We start from the raw sequence: 13971 nt of genomic DNA, 5'->3' as shown, positions 1-13971 counted from the left end.
CATCAGAATTTAGGAAACAAAAGATCACTTAATAATCTAAGGGTGCGTTTGTTGCGCCGGACTGTCTCGGACTGGACTAACTGCCGGGATTAAGCTGGACTGGCTTAGACTGGACTAAGCTGGACTAACTTAGTGAAGCGTTTGGTGTAATGTCGGACTAAGAAGCAGGATAAGAAAAACAGTACTGTTCACCAGATTTGTGTTTGCTTAGACTAGGACTACAAATTTTTGCCATTGTGTAATAGAGTAATGCTACAAATCTCATGATATGGGTTAATTGGAGCATATTTTTGCCATGCATATTATGAATCTTAAAAAAAATTGACAATTGTTTTGTTTCTATTACCTGCTAATAGAATTGGGTTTAATTTGCAAATGTAGCTTGGTTTAAACTCTATCACTCAACAAAAGAAAAATAATAGTGCCCAATACATGCAACTTCAACAAATACAAGTACATAAGAAGATCTCCATAATTTAGAAAATCCTAATTAACATTAGTTAACATTAGCCAAAATAGATCTCCATAATTTACAAAATGACTAGTTAACATAAGCCAAAATACTCGTGCAAAGCTAAGTTATAAGCCATAACATAAGATTGTATGATTAATAAAATACATCCATGTTAACATTAATAAAATACATCCATGTTAACATTAACCAAAATCCCCATCCGCTTGCGTTGTCGCTTAAAAGCCTTTGGACGAACACTTTCTTGAGTTTCGGTTTGATTGCCCTGAACACTCCCACATTTTTTGGTTTATCCAAAATAAGAGATAATGCATCAATTTGATCCATAGGAGAGAGACCCATTGCTTCAAGTTCATTAGCTATGTCAGTATTTTTTTATTGAATTATCTGCCGAACCAGTTACGGTGCCATCCACGCCATCAGCAACCCTCTGTTCTGCTTCTGGATCATCTTTCACAGTTTCATCACCACCTCCCTGCACAAACATCAATCTCCTCATATACATGAATGAAAGAAGAATAACAAAAAAATACTCACTAATTCAGATCAAGAGGATGGTAAATTCATTGACAAAGACACAATTAAAGATTGTCTTCATACCCGATTCACCAAGCAATTGATTGAAGGATGTCTCCGTAGAAGATTATGAACCAGCGCAATATTAACTAACGCTCCAGATGGAGGAACTGAAATTGATAGCCTACTCAATTTCTTGGCAAAAGCCGCAGCCAAATATGCAGGAAGAAGTGGCGATTTTAAGCAAGCATCTACAAGCTGCAAATCAAATAGAACAATTGTAAATTAACCAATTCGTTCAATCTGAATATTCAAAACCAATTAGTCCTATATGTCTTGTGTTATAGAAGTTTAACTTTAGACCAACTGTTACTGCAGTAGTGATTAGTATTACCTGAAAAAACTTCGATCGATGTTTTGCCAGAAAAATAGAGGGAACCAGTAATGCATAAAGTTTCTCATAGAAGTTGGGGTACTCTAAACCATGTTGCGTCATGAGGATGAAAAGACTGCTAAGAGCCATGACGCTGATAACACCACCAATGTCATACGATCTAGTTAAGAAGTCGCTGCACATCATCAATATATGAGATGTCATGTGATTTTATAGAAAAGTCACAGCAAGCTGTCAAGAAATGAACTACAATCAAAGTCACAAAAGACAAACTGAAAACATAAATAAAACATGTTTCATAAGTAAATTTACCATAACAGGACAGGGTTAGCTAGAAAAGGAATGACTGCCTGGAGTGTGGCAAGAACCTGAGCATCAAAACATACGAAAAAAGAAAAGAAAGATAACACTTCCTTCCAATGATTATGGAAATAATTATCCATGTATTACTCACTCATTCCACTACTTATACAGTCAAATGAACTGGAAATAGCATCTTTACATTTCATTAAGTTAATAAGAATGTTGGGCAATAATCATGTTGGAGCCCATAGCAAGGACTGACTAACTGATGCATACTCTATTTTCCATTTTGGTAGGTGATTAACTTATCCATCATCATTAACAAAGTCTTCCACCAAAAGAAAAAGTATTAGAAGGAAGCAAAGTACGAGTTCAACTGCTTAATTACTGAGTGAGAAGGCAGGGAACACTAACCTGATCCACTCCACATCTCATGATCAGTTTTATCAACTGAGCTTTCCAGAGAGGGGATGTGTGATATCAAATAATGAATCTTGTGAATTAATTGATCCATGCTGCAAGTAAATAATTTTAGCCATCAAAAGCTAATAAGTTAACGCATTAACATACCAAAGAATCCAACATGTATGCATGCTAAACATAAATTCATTGACTCGATTACAAAATAAAAGAATAGCACAGATGAAAATGGACTTTGAGTCAAGGAAGAATCCAATATTACATAAAGATATACAAAGATCCAAGTAACGTAAAAGTAAAATGTTTAATTCCAAGAAATATTGATCTGAGACCAAAACATCTACACATATTGTCAACAATCTGCATATGCAGAATGTAACAATAACTTCAACACTTGCCATTATGTCTGACCCAATCAGAGCACAGAAGGCAACACATTCTATATTAGGGTCATGTACATCTCTTAACAAGAGAAGTTCAATGAGAGAATAAGAGAACAGAAATTTCCTAAGCGATAGCGTTTTACTAACCTTTCCCTAGGATGCTCCCCATCTTTACCGTCTGTCTTGATGTTTTTATCCTCTAAGAGGGAGATAGAAATGAACAAACCTACTAAGTTAACTATAACATCGCCACTACCCTCACTCGAAAAGATGAAAAACATAAGTTTTTGCAAGAAACACAGCAGAAAGTACCAGAAATCCCATTTGCATCCAGAACTTTGGAAAGCTTTTCCAAGCTAATGTAGGTAAAATAACTGCAAGAAATAGATGCCACAATTATTACACCTTTTAAGTGGCCAGTACCACAAATTTCCATAATAAAGGTTCCAACAAATAATAGAAGTCCTAAGAAATATCATAATTCCTAAAATCAATGGAATGTGATCTTACCGGACATCAATATACTTGAAATACTTGGATGAGAGCAAGTCTAACATCAAATCAACTGGTGACGTAGTGTAAACCTATCAGCGATAACAAAAAAAATTATAGCTTACTATTGAAATTACAACAGAGAAATATGAAAAAATAAAACTCAAACTAAGCTTTTGGAGAATCAATACAACTTACAATACTACGAAGCAGCCTATGGTACATTGCAGAGTGAAACTTTCCACCATTTCCGAACATCACAAACTCCATTATCGTGTCCAACACCACCTCCTAATCGCATTCAGAGAATCGAATTCTAAAATTGAAATCGTACTTATACAAAAACAAAAGAGAAAAGAACTGACTTTCAATAAATCGAAAAGCAACCCTGAGAGCTTCATCGGATTGCGTAGAAAGCAGGACTTCGACGAGGGCCTCAACGAGCTCGTCGAACTTGGAGCGGAGCCAGGTCAGGTATATGAAGTCGGGGTCGTCGTGGGAGCCATCGGAGTCGGGGGCTTGGAGGAGGAGGAAGGGAGGTCGGGGAGGAGAGGGGTGAAGAAGGACTGGAGAGAGAGGAGGGACTCGACGATGTTCTGAGGTGGCGAGGCCGGGGAAACGAAGGAGAGGAGCTTGGGGAGGTTGTTGATGTGGGCCCGAGACGAGAGGAGCTCGTTACCTAGGGTTTTGAGGTCGGAAAGTTTGGTGGCTTTTTGCTTCTGCTTCTGCTTCTTGGAGAGGATTGAGGCCATGGCTGCTTCAGTTAATATCACAAACAAATCCACACAAATCGACGAAAAACATCCAAGATTCGAAGCTTACCAACTTGAGGCAGATGACAGCGACCAGATGCTGTAAGGACGACGATGAGCGTGAGGACGATGTGGGAGCACGGCAAGGACGACGACGAGGGCAGACGCAGAGATGAGGACGATGTGGGATGTGGGATGTGGGATGTGGGAAGACGCAGAAAATCTGTCGATGGTTTCTCTGGCTTACGAGTCCGCCCGAAATTGGGATCCCTCGTGAAGAACGGCTAAGCCCCCCCTTAGTCCTAGCGAATCCCACCTAAGCTCATTAAAGCTAATCCCGATGCCCACCAAACACTGGACTATAGTCTAGTCCAGTCCAGTCCCAGTGAATCCTGTCAAACAAACGTACCCTAAATCTACATGCACTGCCCTGGACAAAAGTTAACAAGCGACTGAATTGTTCAAACCGGTTAAACCAAACCAATTTAGTTTTTTACGGTGAAAAAGTATAATTTTAACCAAATGAAACCAAATGACAATTGGTTATGTTCGGGTTAGCCCTGTTTGAAAACCCCCTAAACTAAGCCTATATTTCTTGCTCTCAAATTCTTCATCTTCAATGGTAAATGTATTTGATTTCGCCTTCACCTCATTGTGAGGTGTTGAATTCATGTAAAGATTTTTTGTTGATATTTTTGTGAATTGAGTCCCATTTTGGTAATGTTTTAGGCCCCACTCCAGTTTTTGTCCACTTAGTTTTATGTTTTCAGTTTAAATATTCTATTAAAAATACATTTGTGGCTTAATAAATGGTAAAACTGCTTTCAATTTCATTGTAAAGGTTATGCAATTTGGTACCGTCTCCTTTATTATTGTAGATAGCACTCAATTGATTATGAACTGAAACAACAAAATCAAACCGGTCACGAAGTTTGATTTGTTTGGATTAATCACGCTACCGGCTTGAGTTCTAAACCAGAGCGATCCAAGCCGCCGCAATGTTACAATAGTTCGTTGTGCAGCTTATGAGTTGAAACAAAAGTGACAAACCGGGAGCTTGATAGGATCCCCTTCTCGAGTTTTGCCACCTGATTGAGGTCTCAACCAAAGCAATCGAGGCCGTTGAGTTAAAACAGATCCATGTGCAGTTTAAGGCCTAAACCGAACCGCGACACGCCCTAATCACAGCAATAGGTCTTACGTGCACGATATGAATCACGGTTTGGAGGAGCAAAGAGCTGCGCATCTTGCATTGTAACAGGAGAAAGAACAAACGAGGGAAAGAGCACTACATAATTAACTTCAAAGACAACCCTGAAACAAAAGCCAACTGTACGGCTTATAAAACATTTTATCGTACACAGAAACTGAGCGGCTGCAGCTAACTCCTCTCGTTCAACAAATTCTTCTTCCAAAATATATTGACCCCGCGAGGGAGAAAAAGAAAAACCAAGTCGTCTACAAATATCGACTTACCAATTCCTGATAGTTACACGGGAATCAAGATACAGTGCGCCCGTAACACAAACAAGCGAGATACAGATTCTTTGCCCATTTTTCCTGTTCATAAGAAGACCAGAATTTAGTGAGGATGTCAGTAATCTACTATAATTATGCGACTAGAAAAGATAAATCTAAACCCAAATTGAACTATTATTTCAGACCTTCACATGTGTGCTTGGAAATTGAGATGTACGCAACGTCTCCTGAGTTTCATCACCAGGTTTGCGCTTCGGAACACTCAAGATAAGAGCTGCTTGGTCCCAAGTTGCAGCTGTTGATGTTATGCGGAAACCACCATCCCAACGTCTGTGGATGCCTTCACTCGGATAGAGAAAATCAAGTTCCACAACCTACAAAAACAAAATGGCAAATGAGACGTTGGACACCAAGTCGAAAACCAGAAAACAGAAATAAGTGCAAAGTCACATGTTCGCTTTCATGAAATGCTACTGATCGCATATTAATACATAATGAAGTTGCATATCTCTTTGCCATAACCAGGATCCACTTGTTTTAAACTCGGGTCAAAAAGTTGGATGCTCCATAAATGGCCTAAACCCCACAGCGAACAGAAGATAGTGCTAATAAGACAGTCACAGCTCACCTGATCACTGAAGCCCGCATTGCGAGACATAACAACACCCCACCGGCTCCCAGCAGTTGCCATTGAGGTCACATGAAATCCTTCTCTCCACTTCTTATTTATCCACTTGAAGGGGAAAGAATCACTTACTTTGTAAGACTGTTGCGTATACTGAGTTCCTGCACCATTAGGGTTACAGTTGAATAATTTAGTGACTGAAAATGAATTAAATTGATGTGGATTTTCAAATTTGCAAGTACAAATGCTGTCTACTAATTTCAGATTACAAAATGACAAGATCCTCTTCATAAGAAGAAAACATGACTCGTTATCGATATTTAATTAAAAAAAACCTGTGTCAAGAGACTCAAAACATGAATGTCCAATACAAATACAGTAGTGTCAGATACAAACACAAATGCATCATGCAGCTTTATTAATTGACACAATTAAACTTCACAGATCATGCCCCAACTAATCACAAAAGCAGCATACCTTTGGACATCACCACAAGGGAACTTCCATTATTAGCACCAGCAATAGAACTAATGTAATAGTTCTTCTCCCATTGTTCCATGATCCATTCCTGTCCAATTGGAACAAGAAGTCTGTCAATTTTTTTGAGTATAATATCTTATATGAATATAAACACGCATGGAAATACAAATCCACCTTGTGCAAGAAGAAGGGGGAGAGCTCATAAACTTGGTTAGTAAAATTGGTTCCAGCGTCCATAATAAGTGCCCAGAGATTAGAACAAGATGAGACACAACTTATAAGCAGACCATCTGCAATCCCTCTCTCCACATGCTGCGCCAACCTCGCATCAGCAACATTGTAATGATACCTAGTAATAAAAGATGAGCAAGCCATGAGGAAAATTGCAGTCAGGAATTCTCATTCTAATCATCCTTTCCATTTCAAGTTTGGATCAAGATACCTTTGATCTGCAAGGAAAGAATTAAACTCCACTATCTACCAACAGAGAGGAAAAAGGTACAACATTAGACAAAGTGTACAACATTGCAAAATGAGTTTCTACCTCTGTTTCATCGGCACCCGAGCATTGTAAACTGAAATCCATTGGGTGGCAGGTACTCCTAGCCGAACCTTCTTTCTTGGCTGCCCATCATCATCTTCCTCAATATTCAATCTACCCCGTTTCTGGCCAACCTGACTGATAATCTGAAAAAAAATCATAGTAAATAAGTTTACAATCCCAATGGACAAACAAAAAGAAACTTTATATATTACAATGTAACTAAAGTTACCTTTTGAGCACCATCAGTTTTAATCGGCCTTACAGCAGGATTTGATCCAATCAAGCCCTCAAACAAAGATATTAATTTCGAATAGTTAGGCTCTTCATCAAATTTCATGTTCACCACGACCTCAAGAAATTGTCTCAGAGGTGGGGGGCAGAAGCAGCACAGCATTTCAGGGGATGTTGCCATCTTCTTTTTGCAAACTAGGAAAGATTTGTTATCACCCTGAAACAGGAGCAAGTATAGTTCAGATAAAAAACACAATTAGAAGGAGTAAAGCAGACTCTAAACTTAATCCTATAATGTACCTGATAGCCCTGCCATGGTAACCTCCCTCGGTGGAGAAAAATAAGTGTATAAGCAAGAGATTCAAGATCATCTCTTCTGCTAGCAGTTCTTCCCAGATGAGCATGAACACTAGCATATCGCACAGTTCCTCTGGAAGTGGAACATAGAAAGGGTTTAAGGCCAAAGATAAAAATTCTAGTGAATACTATTAGCCCAAAAAATGCAGATATTAGTGTACCTAAACATATCAGGACGTTGATCATAATCAACATGCCCCCCACTAGTGTCTTTCCACTTTGTCGCTGCAAAATCAGGTGATGAAGACATAAGAAATGGAAGTAAATGAAACAACGCGAGACAAGCCATAGATGAAATAAATTTACACACCTAATCCAAGGTCAACAAGAAACAACTTCTTCTCCTGAGCTGTAGATGGCTGACCAAGTAAAAAGTTTTCGGGCTTTACATCTCCATGCACATAGCTAATGTCAACAAGTCATGATTTGAAATTGCGTTAGAAATCTAATAAGGAATTTGTTCTCTTTAAACAAAAGGATTGAAGAAAATTCACTCATAGTAAGACAAAAAGATTGGGACAACAAACACCAGTAAGTGAATAAAATTGTCAGCAACTCATTCACATACCCTCTTGAGTGCATCTTCTCTAGAATTGATAAGGACTCGACAGCTATGCAAGCCACCATTTCTGCAGACATTCTGTGCTCATTCAAACACAAACAACAAAATATAAGAATAAATCTTTCAAAAGCTTAAGTCAAAAGTTAGAAACACATGCACATGCTCTTCCACGTAAAATCAAAATCAGTTAAGAACAGATACCCACAGATTAAATCAAAAGCCATAAACCTTCACATAACTCAAGCTTTCTATTCCCTAGCATCTTAAAGTTAACTTTAGGGTAATCCTTAAAATCATGACTCAAAACAAATTGGTTCAGATTTTCCTCCATTCAGACCCCACAGAATACACAGAGAAAAGACTTAAAACTGGAATTTTCGGCTGACTGAACGATATATTCAGCTTTTGCATCTAAAGATAACAGTAAATGAATGGATAATCATAAAGAAGAAGGTCTGGATAAAAGGGGATAATAATCTTAAATACTCACATTTGCCCTGAAGAATTCCATACATCCCATAAACTAGGCCCTAGCATGTCCATAACCTGCGTATATAGAAACAAGAAACGTATTTGGTACAAGGAAACAAGAAACGTATTTGGTACAAGGAAACAAGAAACGTATTTGGTACAAGGAAACAAGAAACTTCAACCAGTTATTGGAAAGGGAATGACGCAAGAGATAAGAAAGTTCATACCATAACATAATAGTCTCCTTGCTTTCCTTTATAATGTACTTTCGGCACACCATGACTACCACCAAGCGTGCTGTTCAATAATAAGAAATGACCAATTAATTAGCAAAAGTGGGTCTATATGCAATATACTGTAATGCACCAAATCACATCACCCTGAGAAATAACAATGGAAAAACTGTAAATCTAATAGGAAGAAAAGGACCCACTTGTAAACTTGCCACTCATATGGAGGACCATAAGTACAGCCTTTGCTGTTTCTGTGCTCGAATTTAAGTGCTACCTGATACAAAATTCAGAAATAAATCCATGAGGACAATTACTGATAAAATAATAAAGTTTATACGGTACAGCCTTCTTTCAACATAAGAAAATTTGGAACTTACCTCAATAGCACCAGCACCACTTAAACGATCAACTCCACCCGTAACACGACGGCCAACAAACACTTGACCAAAGCCACCTTTTCCCAGCTTCCTTTCTACCTTATAGAGTGGTGACCCTCCTACTTGAACCTGAAAAAGCAGAACACATAACACCATATTACTAAACATAACAAAGTTGACACAAAATCTAATCCTTTTTATTATGAAATTTTAAATTGTTACAATCAAATGTATCATTAAGTTACACCAATCTGAAGAATTCTTTTAAATACCACCAAATTAACCCGACTAGGTGCATGCACAAAGCATAGCAGACAAGTATTAAACTAAAGATACCCACTTTACTCGCAGAAACTTTCGAGTATGACTACCACACTGGCAAGTGGTGTTACTAATTCATGTGTTAGATTAGGGGTGAACACATGTTATAACACGAATAGATTTGTAACACACCGGTGATCCTCGCACTGAAAAAAAATCTTTCCTTTACTGGTCCCAAAAAGGGAACTAACTGATTAGGGTCAAATTCTCACAAGAACATCAAACTAAACACAATAAATGCTTCCAAAACCAATGAATATAGTCCACTACCAATAAATTGAACAATCAAAGAACAACAATTAAAAAATAAATAAAAAATAACAGAAAACGCAATCATCAGCAGCAATACCACCCAAGTTCCCAACTTAAAGGAAAAACCATGACCGAACGCATCGAAATAGCAAGAAAAAATGGCTACCTTTTCAGGGAAAGGCGCAGTACTGCCCTCTTCTTCTTGCCCAGCAGCCTTATTAGCACTCAGGCCACCACTATCGTCAGCCATCACAGCTTTCTTATCTTCCTCGACTTTTTCTTCTCCCTTACTGCCTTCCGAATCAGAGTCTTTCACCGATATCACAATCACAGGGTCTTCCTCCAGCACCGGCACCGGCTCCTGCTTCTCCTCTTCTTTCAATTTCCTCACAGCCAACCTCGTCCTGGGCCTCACCACGGCCTCGGCGGCGGCTTCTCTGGCGACGGTGGCACGCGTCCTCCGCGACCGCGGCGGTGGGTCGGAGGGCTTGCTCGCTACCCTAGCACGGCCTCGGCGGACTCCTCTGCGAAGCTCCGGCATTGCTCAAACCCATAAAATGAATTCGTACGGTGCTTCAACGATTCGATCATTATATTAATCCCGCGAAGCTTCGGGAGTCTTGGGCATGGCTGGAATTTTGAAGAAATGGGTCGGGTGGGAGTGGAATTGGAGGCAATCGGAGGTGAATTGGGTCGGGCTGGGGTCCGATTGGGGGGATTTGGGTTTGATTGATCGGCCGGGGGGGAGATGGAACTTGGGGGTTAGGGTTTGGTAGAGAGGACGAAGAGGGGAGAGAGAGGGGCCGAGTCAAAGTGTTGGATGATGCGGGAAAACAAACCAATTGAGAAGGGAGGGCTTTTCGGGTGTGGACCGCGTGGCTGCTTTTGCTATGACAAATTGGGACACTCGTCAAATTTGTGAGCTCAAAAGTACAAGATTTCTTTCCCAAAAAAAAAAAAAAAGTACAAGATTTTTAACAAATGCTGGCCGAATCAAACAAGTTGTTGACACAATCCAAACTTGTCAAATTTTGTAATTCAAGGTTTAACAAATGAGAGGAGGATTGAATTCGGAGCCATTAGAGTATCTTAAAAATAAACGTCAAATCATCCACATAAGTTATAACAGTAAAAAGAGACAATCTTTCAACCGAAATGTCAAATTCTATGTGACATGACATGAAATAGCAGCAAATGAGCTTGCTGTCAAGTTTGATAACAAATTCAAAAAAAAATTACTAATTATTAAATGTCTTCTATTAATATTTTAATGTCATTTATTGTTTGATTGTTAATCGATAGAGTTGGTTTAAAACACACCTATTTCTTCTTTTTTAATCAGTACCAAACAAGTGGTTCGAGAGTAATCGACTAATCGTACTGGCCGAATGTTGTCTCTACGATGGCAAAAAATCCAGAAGGAGGTGAATAGATTTTCTGCATGTCTTGCCACTTTATATGAGCATAACCAAAGTAGCGCAACTCAGCAAGACATGGTAACTCAAATATAGTGTTGATGTATTTTAATTATACATATTTAAAGTATAAGACATAAATTAAGAATAAAATAATAATGTAATAAAATAATAATTTAATTTGACATATCGGGTGGAGAGAAAAACATAAAAATATGTCAAAATGCCACATAAGCTGTCAAATTTAAATTTTAGGTTCAAAATTTGACATTTCCTTTGAAGATAGTCTTAGACCGTCTCTAAAAGAGATGCTAAAAATGCCACATAAACATATAACGGTAACAAATGACATATCATTTACTCCAACCAAGATGTCAAAGATGATATGGAAAAGAAGACTAAGTTGACATGGACAAAGAGATATGCCAAAAATGCCACATAAACATATAACGGTAACAAATGACATACCATTTACTCAAACCGAGATGTTAAATATGACATGGAAAAGAAGACTAAGCTAACATGGACAAAGAGATGTCAAATTTGATTTTTGCTATTTCCAAATGCATTCCACTTACCTTACCTTAAATTCTAGCATATTTAAGTATTATTTTATTATTTTTAAACCAACAACAACTCAACTTTTATTATTTTTGTTTTAAAAAAACATAAATGAAGCAATAAAATTTGGCATACCAGGTGGGAGGAAAATATTTACAATATGTCAAATTACCAAATCAGTCATCAAATTTAAATTTGATATTTTGAATTTGACGTTTCCTTTGGAGATACTCTTAGATGTAGAGAAGTGTCTTATCTACAAAGGCAAATGAAGAGAAGTGAAAGATCGATTTAATTCAAAGAAAGACCATGTCATGTTATCATGCGCCATCTAAAGTTCAGAAGTATAATCACTTGATCCCTTTGAGTAATTCTCTAGCAGTGCTTGAATGATTCTTGCGTGTCTCAGATAATACGTTCATACTTTTGAACATACTTGTGTACAAAGTAGAGTCTTGTGTAGGAAAACTGGACTATGAACATGTGAGAAGGGAGTGAGATCAAAATTGAGCCATAATTAGCATAACAAATCGTAGCATGAGATAGAGAGTGTATTTTGTACCTTGGGAGGAAACACATGGTTCAACTGCTGCACCACGAAATTTCTCCCTATGAACATGAAGGTAGTGATTGCATCCCGAAGGAAGTGACATTTAGACAACAAGTCATTTTTAATAGCCTTTTTTTTGGTCAACATAACAAATGTGTAACTTTTTTACACGTACGATAAATGCCACAAATATTGAAAAAAGCTAGTCTTACAAATGTTGTAGTCTTTCATTTGTAAGTGAGAGGTCTCCTAAATTCACAAGGAAACCTAAGTACTATTTCTTCCTAAATTCACAAGGAAACCTAAGTAGTATAAAATCAATCCCATAAGTGTAAAAAAGTTAGCTTTATTAGTGGACTAGCCTTCATGCACACGCTCATGGGCGTGCAGAAGACATTTTTTGAATCACAACGTGCTACACGCAACTTACACATTTTAAACGTATTTATATGCGTAAATTGACAAAAGGAAAGTCAAATATTTGAAGTAAATTAATAATCTTAGATCATGCTAAGGGAAACCTCTCATAAACCAATTAAAACAGTTGAATCCACATAATAAAATCGGTCTCTATTAAATTTATATTAAGAATAGAGAATCACATTATTGCTAGTCCATTGTGAAGCTAAGCCCACCCTCTCCCCTTTAGTGTAGATAATATCGTTTGTTAAAAAAAAACAATTATTTGACAACTAATTTAATCACATTTATTATCCGCATGCAAAAGACTTTTTTATAACCGGCATTACATCCATTGTGAAGCTAAGCCCACCCTCTCCCCCTTAAGATGTTGTGAAGCTTATGACACCAAAAAATACTGTTCATTGAACGCTTGACTTTATATATAAAGATTATCGGATCTAAAGGCAAATCCCACTTTGGGAAGCCAATTCCCCTACGCATATAAAATTCTGTGACCATCTGATCACCTTTCTCTCTCTCTTATTCATCCCATATTTCCACTTAAAAAAGTAGTAAAGAGTAGAAGTGGGGATCTAAGCTCTTTTGCTCTCCCATTGGCCGAGCCGGCTAACCTCCTTCGCAGCAAAATCGTTGATCTGTTTTGGTACAAAAATGATTCTTTGAGACGTCTTAATATGTATAAATTGTGATTCAACTTTGTCCCCTTCAATTCTTAAAAATAACCATTTTGAGAAATATTGTCCCCCACAACACAGTTCGACTTTCTCATATCAAATGCTTATTATATTGTCCCAGAATACAAAAGACGAAGTGTGAGTAGGGATGGACAACGATTATGGCGGGCAGATAACCGCAGTTATTTACCCATAACCATTTATATTCATACCTGTATAACCGTTTACCCGTTGGATAATTGCATAAACGGTTAACCATACCCATAACTGTGTACTCATTTAACCATAACCATTTATCCGTTTACCCGTTTTTTAACCCGTTTATCATTTTTTTACCCATTTACCCATTTTTCACCCGTCTACATGTTTTTTTAACAACTTGAAAATTACAAAAGAAAAATTTGTCATAATTTTTGTTATAACCGCGATACGTGCTTACCAGTATATTGTTATAACGGGTATCAATTTAAAGCAGTCTGTACAAAACCTAGCTAGTTCTGGAATCACAAATGCTTGGCTTTCTCCACCCTCTCATGCTATTTCAGATGATGGTATGTATCTGTCCTAAACTCTCTGTCAAACCTTGTCATTAGTCCGGACCAGATTTTGTTTTAAGTTTTTGTGTTATATGACAATTCTTGTACTGAGGCTTCACCTCTCATAGCTTTCCTTTCTAGGGATACA

General features: G+C 37.8%; 2 protein-coding genes and 1 pseudogene across 2 annotated transcripts; all 3 read right to left on the bottom strand.

Annotated features, from left to right (window-relative positions):
* Positions 1 to 836: 836 nt before the first annotated feature.
* Positions 837 to 1511, bottom strand: LOC103410673 (protein NUCLEOLAR COMPLEX ASSOCIATED 4-like). The gene is made up of 3 exons (XM_070807810.1): positions 1383 to 1511; positions 1073 to 1246; positions 837 to 947 (listed from the first exon to the last, which is right to left on the bottom strand). The coding sequence occupies exons 1-3, from the start codon at positions 1509 to 1511 to the stop codon at positions 837 to 839; spliced, it is 414 nt and encodes a 137-aa protein (XP_070663911.1).
* LOC139187687 (protein NUCLEOLAR COMPLEX ASSOCIATED 4-like) lies at positions 1404 to 4015 on the bottom strand (annotated as a pseudogene).
* Positions 4016 to 5028: 1013 nt separating this feature from the next.
* Positions 5029 to 10569, bottom strand: LOC103401567 (casein kinase 1-like protein HD16). The gene is made up of 16 exons (XM_029087837.2): positions 9831 to 10569; positions 9092 to 9220; positions 8915 to 8988; positions 8709 to 8778; positions 8501 to 8556; positions 8017 to 8088; positions 7759 to 7853; positions 7610 to 7673; positions 7392 to 7521; positions 7090 to 7308; positions 6861 to 7003; positions 6491 to 6665; positions 6314 to 6404; positions 5840 to 5997; positions 5397 to 5585; positions 5029 to 5292 (listed from the first exon to the last, which is right to left on the bottom strand). Exons 1-16 carry the CDS (start codon positions 10203 to 10205, stop codon positions 5233 to 5235), a joined length of 2100 nt encoding a protein of 699 aa, XP_028943670.1. The 5' UTR covers positions 10206 to 10569; the 3' UTR covers positions 5029 to 5232.
* Positions 10570 to 13971: the final 3402 nt, after the last annotated feature.

Source organism: Malus domestica, chromosome 11, assembly GCF_042453785.1.
Source record: "Malus domestica chromosome 11, GDT2T_hap1".
NCBI classification, from domain to species: domain Eukaryota; kingdom Viridiplantae; phylum Streptophyta; class Magnoliopsida; order Rosales; family Rosaceae; genus Malus; species Malus domestica.
The sequence above is the reverse complement of the archived record's forward strand: the minus strand, read 5'-3'. Positions and strand labels throughout refer to the sequence as shown.

Excerpts from the sequence above, each read along its gene's own strand:
- LOC103410673 (XM_070807810.1), bottom strand. The coding sequence starts at position 1,511 with ATGGCTCTTAGCAGTCTTTTCATCCTCATGACGCAACATGGTTTAGAG. Across the intron at positions 1,247-1,382 it reads ATCGATCGAAGTTTTTTCAG|CTTGTAGATGCTTGCTTAAA; the intron begins GTAATACTAATC and ends TTTGATTTGCAG. Across the intron at positions 948-1,072 it reads TCAATTGCTTGGTGAATCGG|GGAGGTGGTGATGAAACTGT; the intron begins GTATGAAGACAA and ends ATGTTTGTGCAG.
- LOC103401567 (XM_029087837.2), bottom strand. The coding sequence starts at position 10,205 with ATGCCGGAGCTTCGCAGAGGAGTCCGCCGAGGCCGTGCTAGGGTAGCG. Across the intron at positions 7,522-7,609 it reads CAACGTCCTGATATGTTTAG|AGGAACTGTGCGATATGCTA; the intron begins GTACACTAATAT and ends TTCCACTTCCAG. Across the intron at positions 5,998-6,313 it reads CCTTGTGGTGATGTCCAAAG|GAACTCAGTATACGCAACAG; the intron begins GTATGCTGCTTT and ends CTAATGGTGCAG.